The sequence below is a fragment of the Petaurus breviceps genome, unplaced genomic scaffold, assembly GCF_028583685.1.
Source record: "Petaurus breviceps papuanus isolate PSGF00001 unplaced genomic scaffold, PetGlider_PUasm1.0 90407, whole genome shotgun sequence".
In the NCBI taxonomy this organism is placed as follows: Eukaryota; Metazoa; Chordata; class Mammalia; order Diprotodontia; family Petauridae; genus Petaurus; species Petaurus breviceps.
This window is the reverse complement of record NW_027187241.1, coordinates 451162-467870: the sequence shown is the minus strand read 5'-3', so window position 1 is coordinate 467870 and position 16709 is coordinate 451162. Positions and strand designations below refer to the sequence as shown.

At 40.1% G+C, this 16709-nt stretch overlaps 1 protein-coding gene across 3 annotated transcripts in view; it reads left to right on the top strand.

Annotated features, from left to right (window-relative positions):
* The window catches only part of CDC42EP3 (CDC42 effector protein 3), a 39588-nt gene extending 27422 nt beyond the window's left edge, over nucleotides 1-12166 (top strand). For all 3 annotated transcript variants that reach the window (XM_069108585.1, XM_069108584.1, XM_069108583.1), the window contains exon 2: nucleotides 10079-12166. In XM_069108585.1, coding sequence (XP_068964686.1) covers nucleotides 10339-11109 — 771 coding nt within the window. In that variant the 5' untranslated portion in view covers nucleotides 10079-10338 and the 3' untranslated portion in view covers nucleotides 11110-12166. The remainder of the gene's footprint in view (nucleotides 1-10078) is intronic.
* The last annotated feature ends 4543 nt before the right edge of the window (nucleotides 12167-16709 follow it).

The following is a 16709-nucleotide window of genomic DNA, read 5'->3' as shown; positions in this document are numbered from 1 at the left end:
GCAATGGGAGTAGAGCTTCTGTTCAGAGTAGATGATTTTAATGATAACTGAAGACTGAAGGCAAAACTACTCTACTCCTATTTTGTTTCTTTTTTTCTCTGTTGGTGACAGGATAGAAGTCCAAGGGAAATAACCTTTGGATTAGGAAAGAGGAGGGGGAAATGGTTAACCAAGGCAGTATTATGTAGCAGGAAAAGAAATGTGCTTGGAATCAGAAGGACTGTGCTAGAGTCACAGCTCTCATATTTGTTAGCTGAACAAACTTGGCCCAGGCATCTGACTTCCCCAGGGTCTTTGTCTCTTCATCTGTAAAATGACAAGGTTGGGCTTGATCTATGAACTCTCATCCAGCTCCAAGTCCTGACAACAAAAACTGATGATAAGGAAGGACATGATAGGGAAAGCATCAGGCTTCTCTTTCTGAACAGCTAAGTTCAAGTCACTGGGATCAAACTCTGCATCGCCCAAGTCCTGAAAGAATTGGCAGATATGATTACTGCAGTTATAAGCAAATTCAGAAAAATCATAGAGAATGTAAGATAGACAAAGGTCCCTATTTTCAAAAGAAAATCAGAATGGGGTCTTCATAGGACAGTAAAATTGACTTGAGTTCCTGAAATAATTTTAAAATGTCTTGTTTAAAAGGGGAAAGGAATTAAGCATTTCTATATCACTTAGGACATACTAGACACTTTAAAAATATTATCTCATTTGATCCTCATAGGAGTTCCGAAAGGTAGGTGCTATTATTATCCCCATTTTACAACTGAGGAAATTGAGGCAAAGAAATTAAGTAGCTTGTCCAGGGTCACTCAGCTGGCCAGTGTCTACGGCCAGATTTGAACTCAGATTATGACTCTAGGGCAACTAGTCTAGGAAGACTCATCTTAATGAATTCAACTCCAGTCTCAGACACTTACTGTTTGATCCTGGGCAAGTCACTTAACCCTGTTTGCCTCAGTTTCGTCATCTGCAAAATGAGCTGGAGAAGGAAATGGCAAATCACTCCTGTATCTTTGCCAAGAAAACCCTAAATGGGGTTATGAAAAGTTGGATACAACTGGAAACAACTGAACAGCAGTAATGACTTCCTGATTCCCAGCCCAGCTCCCTATTCCTTGTACAACATAGTTGACTCCATTTAAAAGATAGTTTGTGAGCATTTAGAAAGAGGGTCAGCATTTACCAAGAGGCAGCATAGCTTTATCAGGAACAGGTCATGCTATACTAAAATTCTTTTTGTGATAATTGCTTCTAAACTGTTCAATCAGGGAAATGTGATAGACTTTTATTTTAGCAAAGCATTTGACAGCCATTCATATTGTCTATATGGATGCAATAGAGAGAAGCAGTTGGTAGAATGACTGTATCCAAAGAACAATCCTTAGTATATCAATGGCAATGTGATAGGAGGTCTCTAGTGGAATGTCCAAAGGCTCTGTCCTTCACCTTGTGCTACTGGGTATTTTGTTGTTGTTTTTGTGTCAAAAAGAAAAAATCACCTAATATAATCTTCTATTAGCAGAGGGATGATGTTCAAGAATGAGGAGATAGTAGACCCTGTGCATTCTTCCCTAATTAGGCCCCCAGTTATGTCTGCAGTAATGCCAACAGTTCTGGGGGGCCACATTTTAGGAAAAATGCTGACAGAATGGATCAGACCCAAAGAAAGGTAACCAGAATGGTGAAAAAATTGGAGAATATGCCATTTGAGAATCAGCTCAAGTGTTTGAAGGTTTGTCATGTAGACAGCTAGGTGCTGCCAGGGGATAGAGTGCCATGGCCTGGAATCAGGAAGATCTGAGTTCAAATCCAAACTTTGACACTTGGGCAAGTCACTTAACCTTGTTTGCTTCAGTTTCCTCATCTGTAAAGTAAGCTGGAAAAGGACATGGCAAAACACTCCACTATCTTTGCCAAGAAAACCCCAAATTGGGTCATGGAGAGTCAGACATAACTGAAATGACTGAACAACAACAACATGTGGGAAAGTGATTAGACATGTTGTTTTTTTGGCCCAAAGGGTTTTTAAAAAATTCGTTATAATATTTTTTAAAATCAAAGAAATTCTGTCTTCTTTCCCTCCTACCTCTTTTCCCCAACTTTGAGAAAGCAAGAAACACAAAACTATTGCAAACACTTATAGTCAAATAAAAAAAAATAATCGTATGGGCCATGTCCAAAAAGCAGATGTCTTGGTCTTCATGCACTCTTGAGTCCATCACTTCTCTGTCTAGAGGTGAATAGTTTATGTCATTATTACTCCCCTGGAAATGGGATTTGTCATCACGTTGATCAGATTTGCTTAAGTCTTTCTTTCAAAGTTGTTTGTCTTTATGGTATTATTGTATATATACAATACAATGCTATGCTAGGCTATGCTATACTCTACTATGGCATAAATTGTGCTTCTAGTTCTGCTCATTTTACTGTGCATCAGTTCATACAAGTCTTCTCAGGTTTCTTTGAAACGTATCCTTCATAATTTCTCATAGCCAACGGTATTTCATCACCTTCATCTGCCATAACTTGTTTGGTTATTCCCCAAATGATGCACATCCCTTCATTTTCTAATTCCTGGTCACCACAAAAAAGAGCTGTGATAGATGTGTGTGCATATGGATGCTTTTCCTTTTTTTGACCTAGTAGTGGTATCACTGGACCAAAGTGTATGTATAGTTTAATAACGCTTTGAGTGTAGGTAGTTCCAAATTGTCCTCCAGAATGGATGAATCATTCACAGATTCAACAACAGTGTATTAGTTTTCCCAAACCCCGTTTAGCATTTGTCATTCTTCTTCTCCTTCTCCTTTTTCTTCTTTTCCTCCTACTCATCCTGTTCCTAATCTGGGGGCCAGAATTCTGGGAATCTTTGAACTCAGATGGAGGGGCAGGGAGAAAACATTTTTATTTTCATTAGCCTCTAATTAAAATTTAGAATTTCCTTCAATTATTTTGAGAAGGAATCCATAGATTAGAATTTGGAATCCTCATAAGGAGTTTACCACCAGGTAGGGCTATCCAGAAGCAGAATAGGGTGCATCTGCAGGGTGAAGAAGAATCCCTGTGGCTGGAGTTTCTAAAGTGGGGGTTTAGTGATCACTTGTCAGGGCTGTTATAGGAGGCATTCCTGCTTTGGAGCAGGTTGACCTCTGAGGTCCCTTGCAATGATGCTATTCTGCAGTCTGGTTCTATCCCTATCCCAACTTGACTATTTCCATGAATGGTACTACCATTCACCTAGTCCTCTGTTTACAAAACCTTAATCTTTATTTGGACCTCACCTCTAATATCCCACTGGACAACAGTATTTGGTCGATTCTCCCTTTGCAATACCACTTGCATATGACTTTCCTTGATATTTCTGTTGCCACCACCCCAATACCAGACCTTCATTTCTTAGACTGCTGTAGTAACCTAGTAATAGGCCTTCCTGCCCTTGACTTCTTCCCACTCTAATCCAGTTTTCATACTTAGACTAAGCAAAAATCTGTTACTTACCATCTAAAGTTCATGCATATGGACTATCCTGTTTTCTTTGGAAACCACTGAAATGTCTCAAATACCAATATTTTGCCAAATAGCAACTGAACAAATAATTGACATTTGCATAGTGCTTTCAAATTGGCAAAGCATTTTGCAAACATCTCGTTTGAATGAATCAAATCAGTGGGCATTATAACAAAAATGTCACAAAAGTTTGGGTGCCCCAACAGATGAAGAATCTCGTTCTTGCTCTTATCCTGTTCATCTGGAGTCTGTTCACCATGTTTATGTTTGTGCTGGGTACAATGGGCATGATTTGTACAGCAGTGATAAGACTTATGCTCTGATTTGCAATTCATAAAATATGGTCACAAAATATATATGACAGGGGTGGCTAGATGGCACAGTGAATAAAGCATCAGCCCTGGAGTCAGGAGGACCTGGGTTCGGATGCGGCCTCCACTTAACACAAAAACTAGCTGGGTGACCTTGGGCAAGTCACTTAACCCCAATTGCCCTCCAAAAAGCCAAAAAAAAAATGTGTGTGTGTGTGTGTGTGTGTGTGTGTGTGTATATATATATATATATATATATATATATATATATATATATATGGCTATATAGAGATATTTGCATGCCTATCTTGTCTCCTCTGTTTAAAATAAAATCACCTTGAGGACAAAGAGAGGTTCTTCTTGCATCTTTGTATTTCCAACAGAGCTCATTCAGTCTATTTACTACCGGTACCTATGTGACCTCAACCAAGTACCTTTCTGGGCTTCAGTTTCCTCATCTGTAAAATGTCAGCATTGTAACAAAAGATTTCTCAGGTGCCTTCCAAACTGTAGAGCTAAGATCTGTGAATGGGTCATAGTAGGTGCTCATAACATTTACTAAATGAATGTTCTATACGGGTCAGCTATCCAAAGGGAAATTTTCTTTTTTTTTTTTTTTTTTTGGTTTTACTTGGTGAGCTGAACATCAGTGGTTGTGAGAAATAGCAAAATAGATAAGACTATAGGGCTCCCCAAAGTAACCAACTACTATTTATCCTATATCACAAATGAAACCAGCCATCTGGCATAGAGGGGGAGAGACACCTAGATTTGTGCCTCATCCTGCAACACCATGGGTAAGTAAGTCTCAACCTCTCAGAGACCTTGGAAACTCTAATTGCAGAGAAAGTGTTAACCTGCATAGGTACAGGGAGTTTTTGAATGAAATCACAGGACCTATCCCTATCCATAAATGGGAGAAAGGCTGAGACTATAAAAAAATGTGCTTCTGTGCGGGATACTTTTGTATTTGTTTTTGTCTTTTTGGAGGGGGGAAGGCATGGCAATTGGGGTTAAGTGACTTGCCCAAGGTCACATAGCTAGTAACTGTTAAGTGGCTGAAGCCACATTTGAACTCGGGCTTCTTGACTCCAGGACGAGTGCTCTATTCACTGCGCCACCTAGCTGCCCCAGATACTTTTGTATTTTGACTTTCTGGTGCTCAAGAGAACACGTTCCCAAAGAATCAAGCCCTAGACAGCATAAAAACAGAAGCAATTTTTTTTCCTGTTCTTTTTCAAACTTTCAAATGCTCTCTTCTCAGACTCATCCATTATGCATCTTATCCTCATCCTCTTTTCTATGTTAAATGCTTTTCATGTGTGTGTGCATACATATATGTTATGCATGTATATACATATATTATATATAAATGATTATTATCATCATTATTTTATGTATCATAGATTCTTCACCATAGTCTGGTGAAGACTGTGGACCCCTTCTCAGAATAATCTTTTTAAATGCACAAAATAAAATACACAGCATTACAAAGAAAACCAAGTATACTGAAATATCATCTGTAAACAGAAAGAATGCAATCCCACGTGAGCTAGCAGTGGATGTAATAACTATAGTCATTTTGAAAGAGTGATGAGTGTAGATAATACTTCAAGAAAGTGGCAATAACTGTAATTTGATATGAAAATGTCTGACTCCTGTTGGTGACAAAGGCGATTAGTTGCTTATATTCATAATTAAAGGAAATGATACATTTCTGTTGGGAAGTTAGTGAAAATAACAATGTCATTTTTTTCCCCATCGAAGTTCATAGACCTCCTGAAAGCTATTGATGGACATTATGGGGACCATAGATCCCAGGTTAAGAGCCTCAGATCTTCTCCAACCCCCTTCAATTACAGATGAAACAACTGGGTCCTAGGGAGAGGTTAAGCACTAGAAGTGGGATTTGAACCCAGGTCCAGTGACTCCAGAATCCGTGCTCTTTCTGCTCTGCCACACTGCCTCCTCAGTATGGGCAGCTAGGTAGTGAATAGGGCTGGGCTTGGAATCAGAAAGACCCGAGTTCAGATTCAGCCTCAGACACTTACTAGTGGTGTAACCCTGGGCAAGTCACTTAATTTCTGTTTGCCTAAGATGCAGATAGGTGGCTCAGTGGATAGGATCACAAATCACTTAACCTGTTTGCCTCAGTTTCCTTAATTATTAAATGGGAATGATAATAGCACTTACCTCTCAGGGTTGTTGTAAGGATCAAATGAGATAATAATAGTAAAGCACTCAGCACAGTGTCGGGAACAAAGTAGATGCTGTATGAATGTGTATTCTCTCTTCAGCCCACTGATTCCAGTCATCTATCCATTGGGATAATAATAGCACCTGCCTTGCAACATTGTTAGAATCAGGTGAAATCATTTGTAAATGATTTAGCTCGGTGCCTGGCACATAGTAAGGATTTAATAATGCTAACTGACTTCTCCCCAATTATCTTTCCTTCTCAGGTTTCAGGGCCAAGTTAGCTTGGTCATGATACATATAAAAAGACAGTTCAACCTAATGTAAGGCCCTACTGCGTGTAAGGCACTGTGCTCTAAGGGTTTCTGTCCTTTCTTTGGCCTTTTCCTTTTCTTCTGGGCCTCTTCGCTTTCTCCCCATCCATCATCCACCAATGCACTGCCAAAGAGCAGGCCTTCTCATTGTGGCTCCCTTGAGAATCCTTCTGTAAATGATTCTGTTCATAGAATTATTAAACAATGCTCTACCACAACATTGGTGCTGCTGCATCTTCCTCTACTTTTGGATTTGCTTGTAAACTTGGTTTGGCACCACTCTCTGTCCCCATGTAACCCACACTCCACAAGTCAACCACAGATGGGTCTTGTAAAGCTTCTGAGATGGGGAGAACACTCTGCATGGTCTTTTTTCTACAGCTGCCATACAAGGGACTTCACCTCTCTGGGGGGGGATGGTAATCAGGGATCTCCCACAACATTTTATAGAGATTGGCTCAGAATTGCTGTTGTCTGAGCTTCAGCCACTAATCATCTTAACGGCTTTATGTTTGATGGCAGAAACAGAAATACCACCCATGGAAGTCTGCCTTATGGAGGGAAGAGTACAGAGAGGGTTTCTTCCAAAGATTTACTGATGTGGTAGTTAGTAAAGACCAGGGAGTTTTTTATGACAGTGTTACCAGGGCTGGAGGTGGGATTTAAATATGTTTCTGCTCCACGGGTCCAAAGAAAAACAGTAAAGAACTTCATGATTAATATAACCAGAAGCATGACTTCATATGCTTCATTATGTTTGATTGCAAGTATTTTTCTTTTTTAACTAGACTTGTGAATTCATTGGTATAGAGTAATCCCAAGGAAGAAACTCAACCAATGTAGATGGCCCCCCCTCTCCTCTGTAATGTAAAGTCTTAGAGAGTTGCCTTGGACCCTGAGGGATTAAGAAACTTGCCCTGAGTCACATAACTAGTATGTATCAGAGGTAAGACTTGAATTCAGGTCTTCATCCTGCCTCTTAAAAGAATATTGTTAAAACTTGATAATGGTCCTTCAAGCCCTTTATGGTACTCCCAAGAGCAGTATAGGAACTTTAGGCTTTCTACTGACTTCAGTCTGGCAAAATAACCCTGAGAAGCATTAAAGTATCACCTTCATAAAACACACATTCATTAAGTACCTATTGTGTGCACAGAGCATGCAAAATCAAACTGGAAACATTACCTCAATGAGCTTATGTTTTCCCAAAAAGATACAAAATGTACATAAGCAAATGAATGCAAAGTAATTTCTAGAGAGAGAGAATACTAATAACTGGGTGGACAGGTTAGAGATGGAGATGAAAAAACGTCTTCTATTAGGATGTGGCATCTGAGCTGCCTGGAAGGAAGCTAGGGCTTCTGGTGGAATACATTCCGGGGATTGGGTACCACTCATGCAAAGTCAGGAAAGTAGAATGTCATATACAGGGACTAGCTAGCAAGATAATTTGCCTGGAAAAGAAGGATCTTAGGTTTTGATCTAGGAAGGGAACTTAGAGGTTATTCATTTACTTATAAAGAAACTGATGCCCTGAAAAAATCCTACAACTTGCCCAAAGACACTCAGATAAGAAATGGAAGAACTGGAATTTGAACCCAGGATCTGCTGATTCCAAATACAGCATGTTTTCCATTCAAATTACTGTGAAACAAGAATGGTGAAGTATATGTGCAGCATGAGATTTTAGAAACAATTATAATACCCTCTTGGTAGGTCAAGGATCCTGTCTTTTATCCTAGATATTAGGGAGCTATTTGAAGGTTTGTTGTTAGTTTTGTTTTTTTTTTGAGAAGAAGGCACAGCATAGTTTTTTTTTTTTTTATAAGAAGCAACTTTTATTTTATTTTATTTTTGCCTTTTGGAGGGCAATTAGGGTTAAGTAACTTGTGCAAAGTTACATGACTAGTTTTTTTGTGTGGGTGAGAAGTGTCTGCGGCCATGTGGAAGATGGTTTGGTAAGGGAAAAGATTGTAGACAGGCACCCCAAATAGGCTAGTGCCATGGTCTAGGTGAGAAATTATGAGGGACTGAACTTTAGGTAGAGACTGTGGGAGCAGAGAAGGGACCAGTTGTGAAGTAGATCAGTGTAAAGTTGATAAGACTTTGCAAGTGATGGGAAATTGGGGGTGGAGAAATTTCTCAAGGAGTGCATTTCTTTGATCTAATTTTTATTGTATAAAGGGGAAGACCTTATGGAAAAAGACTTTACAAGTAATGGGATATTGGGGTAGGGGTAGAGAATTTCTTAAGAAATTAACCAGTTTTTTGAGGTATAGAGGGGAGAGACTGGGAAGATCTTATGAGGAAAGATCTAAGCTGGGACTTGAGAAGGATTTCAGTAGTGATGATGAGGAAGATAGCTAAGATCTACATGTTGCTTTAAGATTTGCAAGGTGTCTCTCCTATTTTAATAGGCAGAGAGGTAGAAAGAGTGTCTGGGCTATGTGTAAATATATACAAGATGAGACAAGATTGGGGAAAAAATTGTAGTCCATTTGGTTAAAGTGTAAAATGTATAAAATAAGGCTAGACCTCAGGCAGACCACTAACCTCTCAGTGTTCTAGTATAACTCTTTAAGACTATAAACAGAACATGGCTAATAGGGAAATATGTTTAGCATGACTTCACACGTATAATTTTTCTGTTGCTTATCTTCTCAATAGGGAAGAGGAGAGGGAGGGAAAAATTTTAGAATGCAAATTTTTAAAAATGAATGCCAAAAATAAATGAACTAATCACTTTTTAGAAAGACTCTAAGCATCGTGAGAGGAAGCTTCCTCATCTGGGAGCTCTTATACCAGTTGAATTCACAGGTATAGTCCCTATCTCCTGTTTTCCTTGGAGAAGGAGGAAATCTTCTTTATTTCATCAAAAACTGATTCTTTCTGACTCCTTGCATTTCATTCAGACTCCAAGTCCTGAAAAACCCTTTTTTGTTGCTACTCACTAAATGTCTTTAGGAGTTCTTACACATTCATTTCCCACATAGCACAGACAGCAAAGACACAGTATGCCTACAACACAGCATAGTATTTTTGAAGACCTGGTTACTCATTCCCCCTCCCTACCTCCCAAGGAAAAATTCATTAATTTTTACATTTAGAAGTTATATATATATATATATATATATATTTTTTTTTTTTTTTTTGGAGGCAATGGGGGTTTATTGACTTGCCCAGGATCACACAGCTAATAAGTGTCTGAGACCAAATTTGAACTCAGGTCCTCCTGACTCCAGGGCTTGTGCTCTATCTACTTTGTGACATAGCTGCTCCAGACATGAAAAAAAGTTTTAAAACCAGAAGCTGAGATTTCTGGAGAAAGTTATTGACTAGCCAATGAAAAGGACCAGAATCTTGGGTTTTGCCCAGGAAATTGTGTTTACTGAATGAATGAAAAAGCATTTCTGAAATGCTTTGCTTACTTAGGTTAAGAGGGTAGCAGAGAGTACAATGAACTTTTTGCTGAGATCCTGAGTGTTTTTGAGTATATTGACTTAAGGGAACTGGAAAGTTACCTACTCTTCCTTGGGTTACAAATAGAAAAGAGAACAGTTCCTCTATTTGGGGGAGACAACAGCAAGGGGAGGAGTCAGCTGAGGTTAAAATGGAAAAGTCCAGAGATTTTAAGGGTGGGCCTATGGTGGCCCATGTTCTGATTACTGGAGATTTAAGAAAAGGACACAGCACAAGGCTGAACCATCATGAGTCAGTTAATGATACCTGTCTTTGTTTTCTACACAGATTTCCTCATCTCCCAGAATCACTTTGACCACAGGCTGTGGCTGATTGACCTGGCAGCTGGGCCCGCCCATCTAGAACCTCAGGAAAGTCTCCATTGTGGACTGCTCTCACGTCACAGCCTTATTTATTGTCTAAACCATTGGAGAAAATGATGTGATAAGAGTCCATATTGAAACTCTTTTTGGAAAAGTACCCACTCATCCTGCAAAGAAAGTGGCTTTTTTCCTTGTCTTGCAGAACAGACAGTTTCCAATTCAAAGATGCCGGCCAAGACACCAATTTACCTGAAAGCTGCCAATAACAAGAAGGGAAAGAAATTTAAACTGAGGGACATTTTGTCTCCAGATATGATCAGTCCTCCACTAGGGGATTTTCGACATACGATTCACATTGGCAAAGAGGGACAGCATGATGTGTTTGGGGATATTTCATTTCTTCAAGGGAATTATGAGCTGTTACCTGGGAACCAGGAGAAAATGAGGGTTGGCCAGCTCCCTGGTCATAGTGAGTTCCTAAGGGCAAACAGCACCTCTGACTCCATGTTTTCAGATACACCTTCTCCAGTGCTCAAAAATGCCATCTCACTTCCTGCCATTGGTGGTTCCCAAGCTCTTATGTTGCCCTTATTGTCCCCTGTCACATTTAATACCAAACAGGATTCCTTTGGGCCCTCAAAGCTCCCAAGGCTCAGTTGTGAGCCAGTCATAGAAGAAAAAACTCAGGAGAAAACCAACCACTTGGAGAATGGGACTGTGCACCCTGAGGATGCCCCATGGAAAGGCAATAATGGTACAGCATCCCACTACAGTAATGGAAGAGACAGCCACTCATCCAGTCTCTCTGAACCATACAGTGACTGGCAAACAGAGGATATGTTTGATAGTTCTGTTCCATGTGAACTCATCAAGGAGAAGACAAACTCAGAAGAGTCCCTCTCTGAGCTCACAGGCTCCCTGCTCTCCTTGCAGCTGGACCTTGGACCCTCACTTTTAGATGAGGTTCTTAACGTCATGGATAAAAATAAGTTATAGGACCACAGGCACATTGTCAATGGTACTGACAAGCCAAAACCAACCCCAGTTGAAGGAAATGTACAAAGAGCTTCACTAGTTGTATTTGGAGTTATGCAACAAGTTTTCTAAAAATAAGTGTTCCTAAAAATATTTTTTTACCTGTTATGTTGTTTACTCTTTGATATGCTCAGAGCTCTCCTTGCAAAACAGAGGAAATGAGTCAGAACAGTTTTCTGCAGGCATCCTTGATGAGCAGTTCAAGAGTTTTCTAATCAATATGTAGGGCATCTGGTTGGGGATGGCACTTGGTAAGACTTCCTGCCTCTGTCATCATAAAGAACTTTGAAGTACTCTGATGTTCTCCAAGTGTTATCAGAGAAGTGGCATGGGGGGGGGGGGAGAAGGAAGCATTCATTCTCCCTCTTATTTAACATCTAAACCTTTTTTTTCATATAGACGGTTTTCTAAGAATTATATCTGTTTGGGCTGCACAACACTGTAGCTAGGTCTTCAGTGTTAAACTATTTGTATGGTTTCATATTTGAACAACTTTTTGGGGGTTGGGATTTTTTTTCTTTGCAGTTCATATATCCCTATATATTCTATATCTCAGATTTTTGGACCGTCAAATACATGTTGGGAAGATGACTCAAGCAAAGTATTAATGTAACTAAATTATTTTTAAAGTTAAAATATATTTTTATGTGCCTTTGGCTTTTTATTGCAGAGTCTACATTTTATAGGAATTGCATCCAAAAGTCATCGCTTGCCTTGTTTCTGTTGGGGGGGAGGGGGTCCATTGTAAACTGTGTATGTGTGTGCGTGTGTGTGTTTTGAGAAGATATATTAATACTTAGCATTATTTTTGTTTCTTCATCTATTATCACATAAGCGCATAGCACTACAAGCGACAGGATTGTAAAGTTTAAAAAAAGGCACTGGTTATATTCACTGATGCTTCCGCGGAGACTGAGCTGCCCCACCGAATGTTTGGGGAAATGTGGCTCTCGATGAATACTTGCATTAATTACATAGGTATTTCATGCAACACAATAAAAAGTAAATGTTCAAATAAGCCTGCCTTTTGACTGTCCTGTAGAGGTGGGGCCAGGGCATTGGGAGAGAGGAGGGTAGTGGGGGAGGCAGATGATAAAATGGTTGCTTTAAACCCAGGGTAGAAGAATTTTATAAAAGCTCTTGAAGCAGGTCAACAATAAATAATTTTCATTTGTTTGTGTTAAAAGATACATAAGTTTTATTATTACTTGGATTCCTGAGGCTCCAGAAATTAGTCTTATTAACCTCAGGAGAATGTACCAGCCAAACAGAAATCCCATTTATGGCCAACATGGGCTAATAAAATTTCATTGCCATTGCCAGAATCTAGATTCTTTTCTCTCTATCATTGCTTCCTTCTTTCCCAGGCATGTAAATATGGCCTCATCATGAGCTGTCATGGTTTCCCTTTCCCTGTGCGAGAAATGCTTTCCCAAGCTGAATGGACTAAGAGCCAAAGTGTCTTTCACAAGCAAGCATTTAATAAGTAGCTTTCTTTGCTGGGCAGTGTGTTAGGTTCTGAGGATACAGAGATAAAAGTGAATCTTCCTACCCTCAAGGGTATTACATTCTATTAAGGTGAAACATAGATAAAGTAAACACAAGGCAACTTTGGTGGGGATAGGACTTTGGTGGGATTAGGAAGGCATGAACAGCTTGGAGGTGGGGGCGAGGAGTCCAGGAAAGGCTTCATGCAGAAGAAAGACCTTGATTTCATGAACAGACTAAGAGGTTAAGAAGATAGCAAAGAGTACAATCCAAATTTTTGCTAGGATCCCCAGATATTGATTTGAGGGAACTAGGAAGGTATGAACTCATTCTTGCTAAATTTGGAGCTACACTATTCCCACCAAGAGGGAAATATTTGTCATATGAAAGCTGATAGCTTAATACTCCCTGTCCCTGCCACCTACCCTAACACCCATTCATTTTAACTAGCCTTTGGCCTAATGGAGAGACTGGCCAATGAGACCACAGTCTATCAAATACACACAATATCCATCTAGAGGCTTCATGAGACGACTTTCTAGAAAATCTTGGTGGAGAGGCCCATTCCCTCCTCCTTTCAAGCATATCTGTTGGCCAATTACTTGGTGAAGAAAAGTCTTTTAAATGACTACTCATCTGTAATTGAATATGATTCCAAAAAAGCAGACACAGATGAACAGTAGTTCCTGGTGGTGAGTGGGCAAAAAAAGCTGTGAGCCTCCAGGTGGGGGGGGGAAGGTGGCATTTTGGCAGCATCAGGCAGCCAGCTATCAGCTTAGCAAACCCCATGGTGCTATGTAAATGCTAATTATGAGTGTTATTGTCACCACTTTGTCTCACCTGGCATCCATGTGTACGTGGCTGAATGCATGGCAGCCTCTGGTTCTTTTTTTTTTTTTTTAAGCAATTGGGGTTAAGTAACTTGCTCAAGGTTACACAGACAGTTACTTTGTGTGGGTGCCAAGTATCTGACGCCGAGGCCAGAGCTGGAGCTCTTACTGCCCCACCTGGCTTCTGGTTCTTATATATTGCATTTATTCTTGCCTAATCTTAGGTGGATGAGTATTAGAAACAGAATAGAATAGCTTGTGAATTTCTGAGCTTCAGGAGGTCAGAAAAGCCATCAAAAGTCCCTTCACCAACCAGAGCTGGACACAGCAGGAGCTGAGTTTTGAGTCTGGTGAGGAGCGGTTTACTTGACCCAGCCCAGCCATGAGTTGAGCTGGCAGCTGAGACACAGTGTCTTGTAAACAAGGGAGCAAATAGTCCATTGGCTGTGCCTCCATATCCAGAAGTGAACTTGGTGAGGATTCAGTGGAGGGAGAAAAGAACTGTCAGGGCCAGGAAGTACACCCTACCCACATCCCTCTAGTCAGTTTGGGCAGCACAGGGCTGGATATTTCCAAACAACCACTTTAGGCCTTAGTCTATGTCTCTGAAACTCATTCCTAGAAGATTAGGAAAGAAACAAAAGAGAAGAAACGGGGGAGGTCATGGGTTCATGGGCATACAGCAGCAGGGTGGGGAGCTAAGGCAGATACTTCTGCCACTGTGATCCATGAAATGTTCTCCCATCCCAGTCTACTCCATCTCCACCCCAGCTGCCTTGAACCCTTGTGGATGACTCTGCCTTGGGGCCTACTGGATCAATGCCTAAACAAAACCGCCCTATTTGGAGAACTCCCAGCCTCCTTGCTGATCATTTCCCTTCTAATTCACTCTCCAGTATGTTCCACCTGCACATCTGCTACCTTGAATGTAATCTTCTTGAGAGCAGGGACTGCCCTGTCTTCTTGTTTTGGCAACCCCAGTGCTTCCCATAGTAATGACTTAATAAATGCTTTGACCTATCCACTCACACCTAAAAGATAGCGTCTTTTTAAACTTTATTTTCAGTCAAGGAAGGGAGTTTGAATTTCTATGTCTTTTATATGTACACTCAATTCCAGTTTAGCCAATTAAAAAGCTTTTCTCCACTACTCAGTAAGCCAACAAAAACATGGTTATCTCCATCTGCTCCAAAGCAGGGAAAGAAAGGACTCCTTAGTGATGGATGAATTTTTGGAAGCAGGATCACCAGGCCTCCCAGTCTGTATTGGGGGTGCTCATCGGCCAACCTTGCCATTACACTTAAATTGCTTCCTTCTCCCTGTTCCCCTCTGGGATCCCCACAGAAATAATTTAACAACTACTCCCAGTTATGTTGTGCTTAATCATGATATACAGCAACTCTATGTGGCAAATAATATAAATATTTTACCAATGAGCAAGCTAAAGTTTAGGGGCAAAGTGATTAGTCTAAAATCAAACAGCAAACAAACAGCCAGGCTCAGCCTTCCAGTCCAGGTCCTCTTGTTCTAAATTCAGAGTTCTCTCTCTGACACCTAAGATCTCATTTTTACCTTCTTTTGAGTCTCTGTGCAGTCACACTCTAGCCCTTTCAACTAAATGAAACAGAAGAATTAACCTTCCAACAGAATTCTCCAGTATTTTCAGAATTTCCCAATGTGAAAATGCTGGACAACCCTGTGTCCTGCTTTGTAAGGGCCATCCACTTAGCAGTTCTCTCTACAGAGCTCTGCTGTCCTTGAGTGCAAGAAATTCTCAGTCACTTAAGTGATAATTGTCCAATTTATATATCATCCAGGCACTGAGCTTTTCCTTCTCCTTGGTTACTTTCGCACTACTTTTTGTCCACTTCATTGTTGCAGAAATTAAAATAGGGCTAAACTCAGAACATTTTCAGTCTTTTTTTTTTGGTCAACGCAATTATTAAGCACCTAGTGTGTGCATTAGGGAATTTGCATTAAGAGCATTAGGGAAGATGCAAAGATAAGATAAGATCCCTACTGGGCATGGTAATACATCAATCCAGATATTAATACAAATTAGATTATAATAATGTAGCAGAGATATGAGATGAGCACAGGCAGGACCATTTTGAGCTTCTTGGTCGAGGTTTAGTGGGATTTTTTTTTTTTTACGGATTAGGAAATTTTAGGAAGATACTGAATAATGGATGAATGAGGTTTTTTGTTCTACAATATATTTTAATTTGTGCATGCATTCACTGTTCCTTTTAAGGAGAGATGAAAGAGTTGGCTGTCAGATTCTTGGCTTGTGTTAAGTTTGACAAACATCTATTAAGTTCCTACTATGCAGGTTATTCCGTTAGATTCTGTGCATACAAAGACAAAAAGAAAAATTTCTGTCTTCAAGCAACTTACCTTTTACTGAAGAGCTATGATAGAGACAACAATAAATGAACACAAGTTAAATTGGAGAGGAAGAGAGAAATAGCAACTGGAGGGGTAAGTGAGGTGGGGGAGAGGTGATCAGGGAAGGCTTCCTAGAGGACATGGCACCTGAAGCTGAATCTCGAAGGAAAATAAGGATTTTGAGTCAGGGGTGAGGAAGGAATGCAGTGTATGCTTGGGCAAACTCCCAGAGGCCAGAAAAGAAATGTCAAACTCAGGGAACAGCTAGTAGTGCAATTTAGTCAGAATAGAGAGTTTGTGAAGGGGAGTAATGAAGATGACAAGGGAAATGAATTTGTTGGAGCCAGATTGTGGAGGGCCTGCAACACCAAGCTAAATAGTTGGTATTTTATCCTGGATATAATAGGGAGCCAGTGATTTTTGAGGCTTGACGTGATCAGATGTTTCTGAGAAAGATTATCAGTCACATGTTGTTGGTTGCAAAGGGCAGAGACCACTTAACAGGGGACCAATTAGAAGGCCATTCCAATAATACAGGTGAAGTGTCACGAGGACTTGAACTTTGATGGTGATCATGTGAATGGAAAGGAAGGGCATAGTTACTTTTGAGAAATGTTGAGGTAGATTAGGTTAGACTTGGCAACTGATAAGATATGAGAGGGGGTTTGTTGTTGACTCTTAAATGATAATAGTATACAATATTAAATGATTTTTATATTTTTGAATCTTGGGCTACAGTTTTTTTTGTTTTTTTTAAGCAACATTGATTAGGGAGGGAGCTTGTTGTAGCAGCAAGTGCATTGGACTTGAAATCAGAACCAGGGTCAAGTCTTGCCAGAGCTGATAATAGCATTG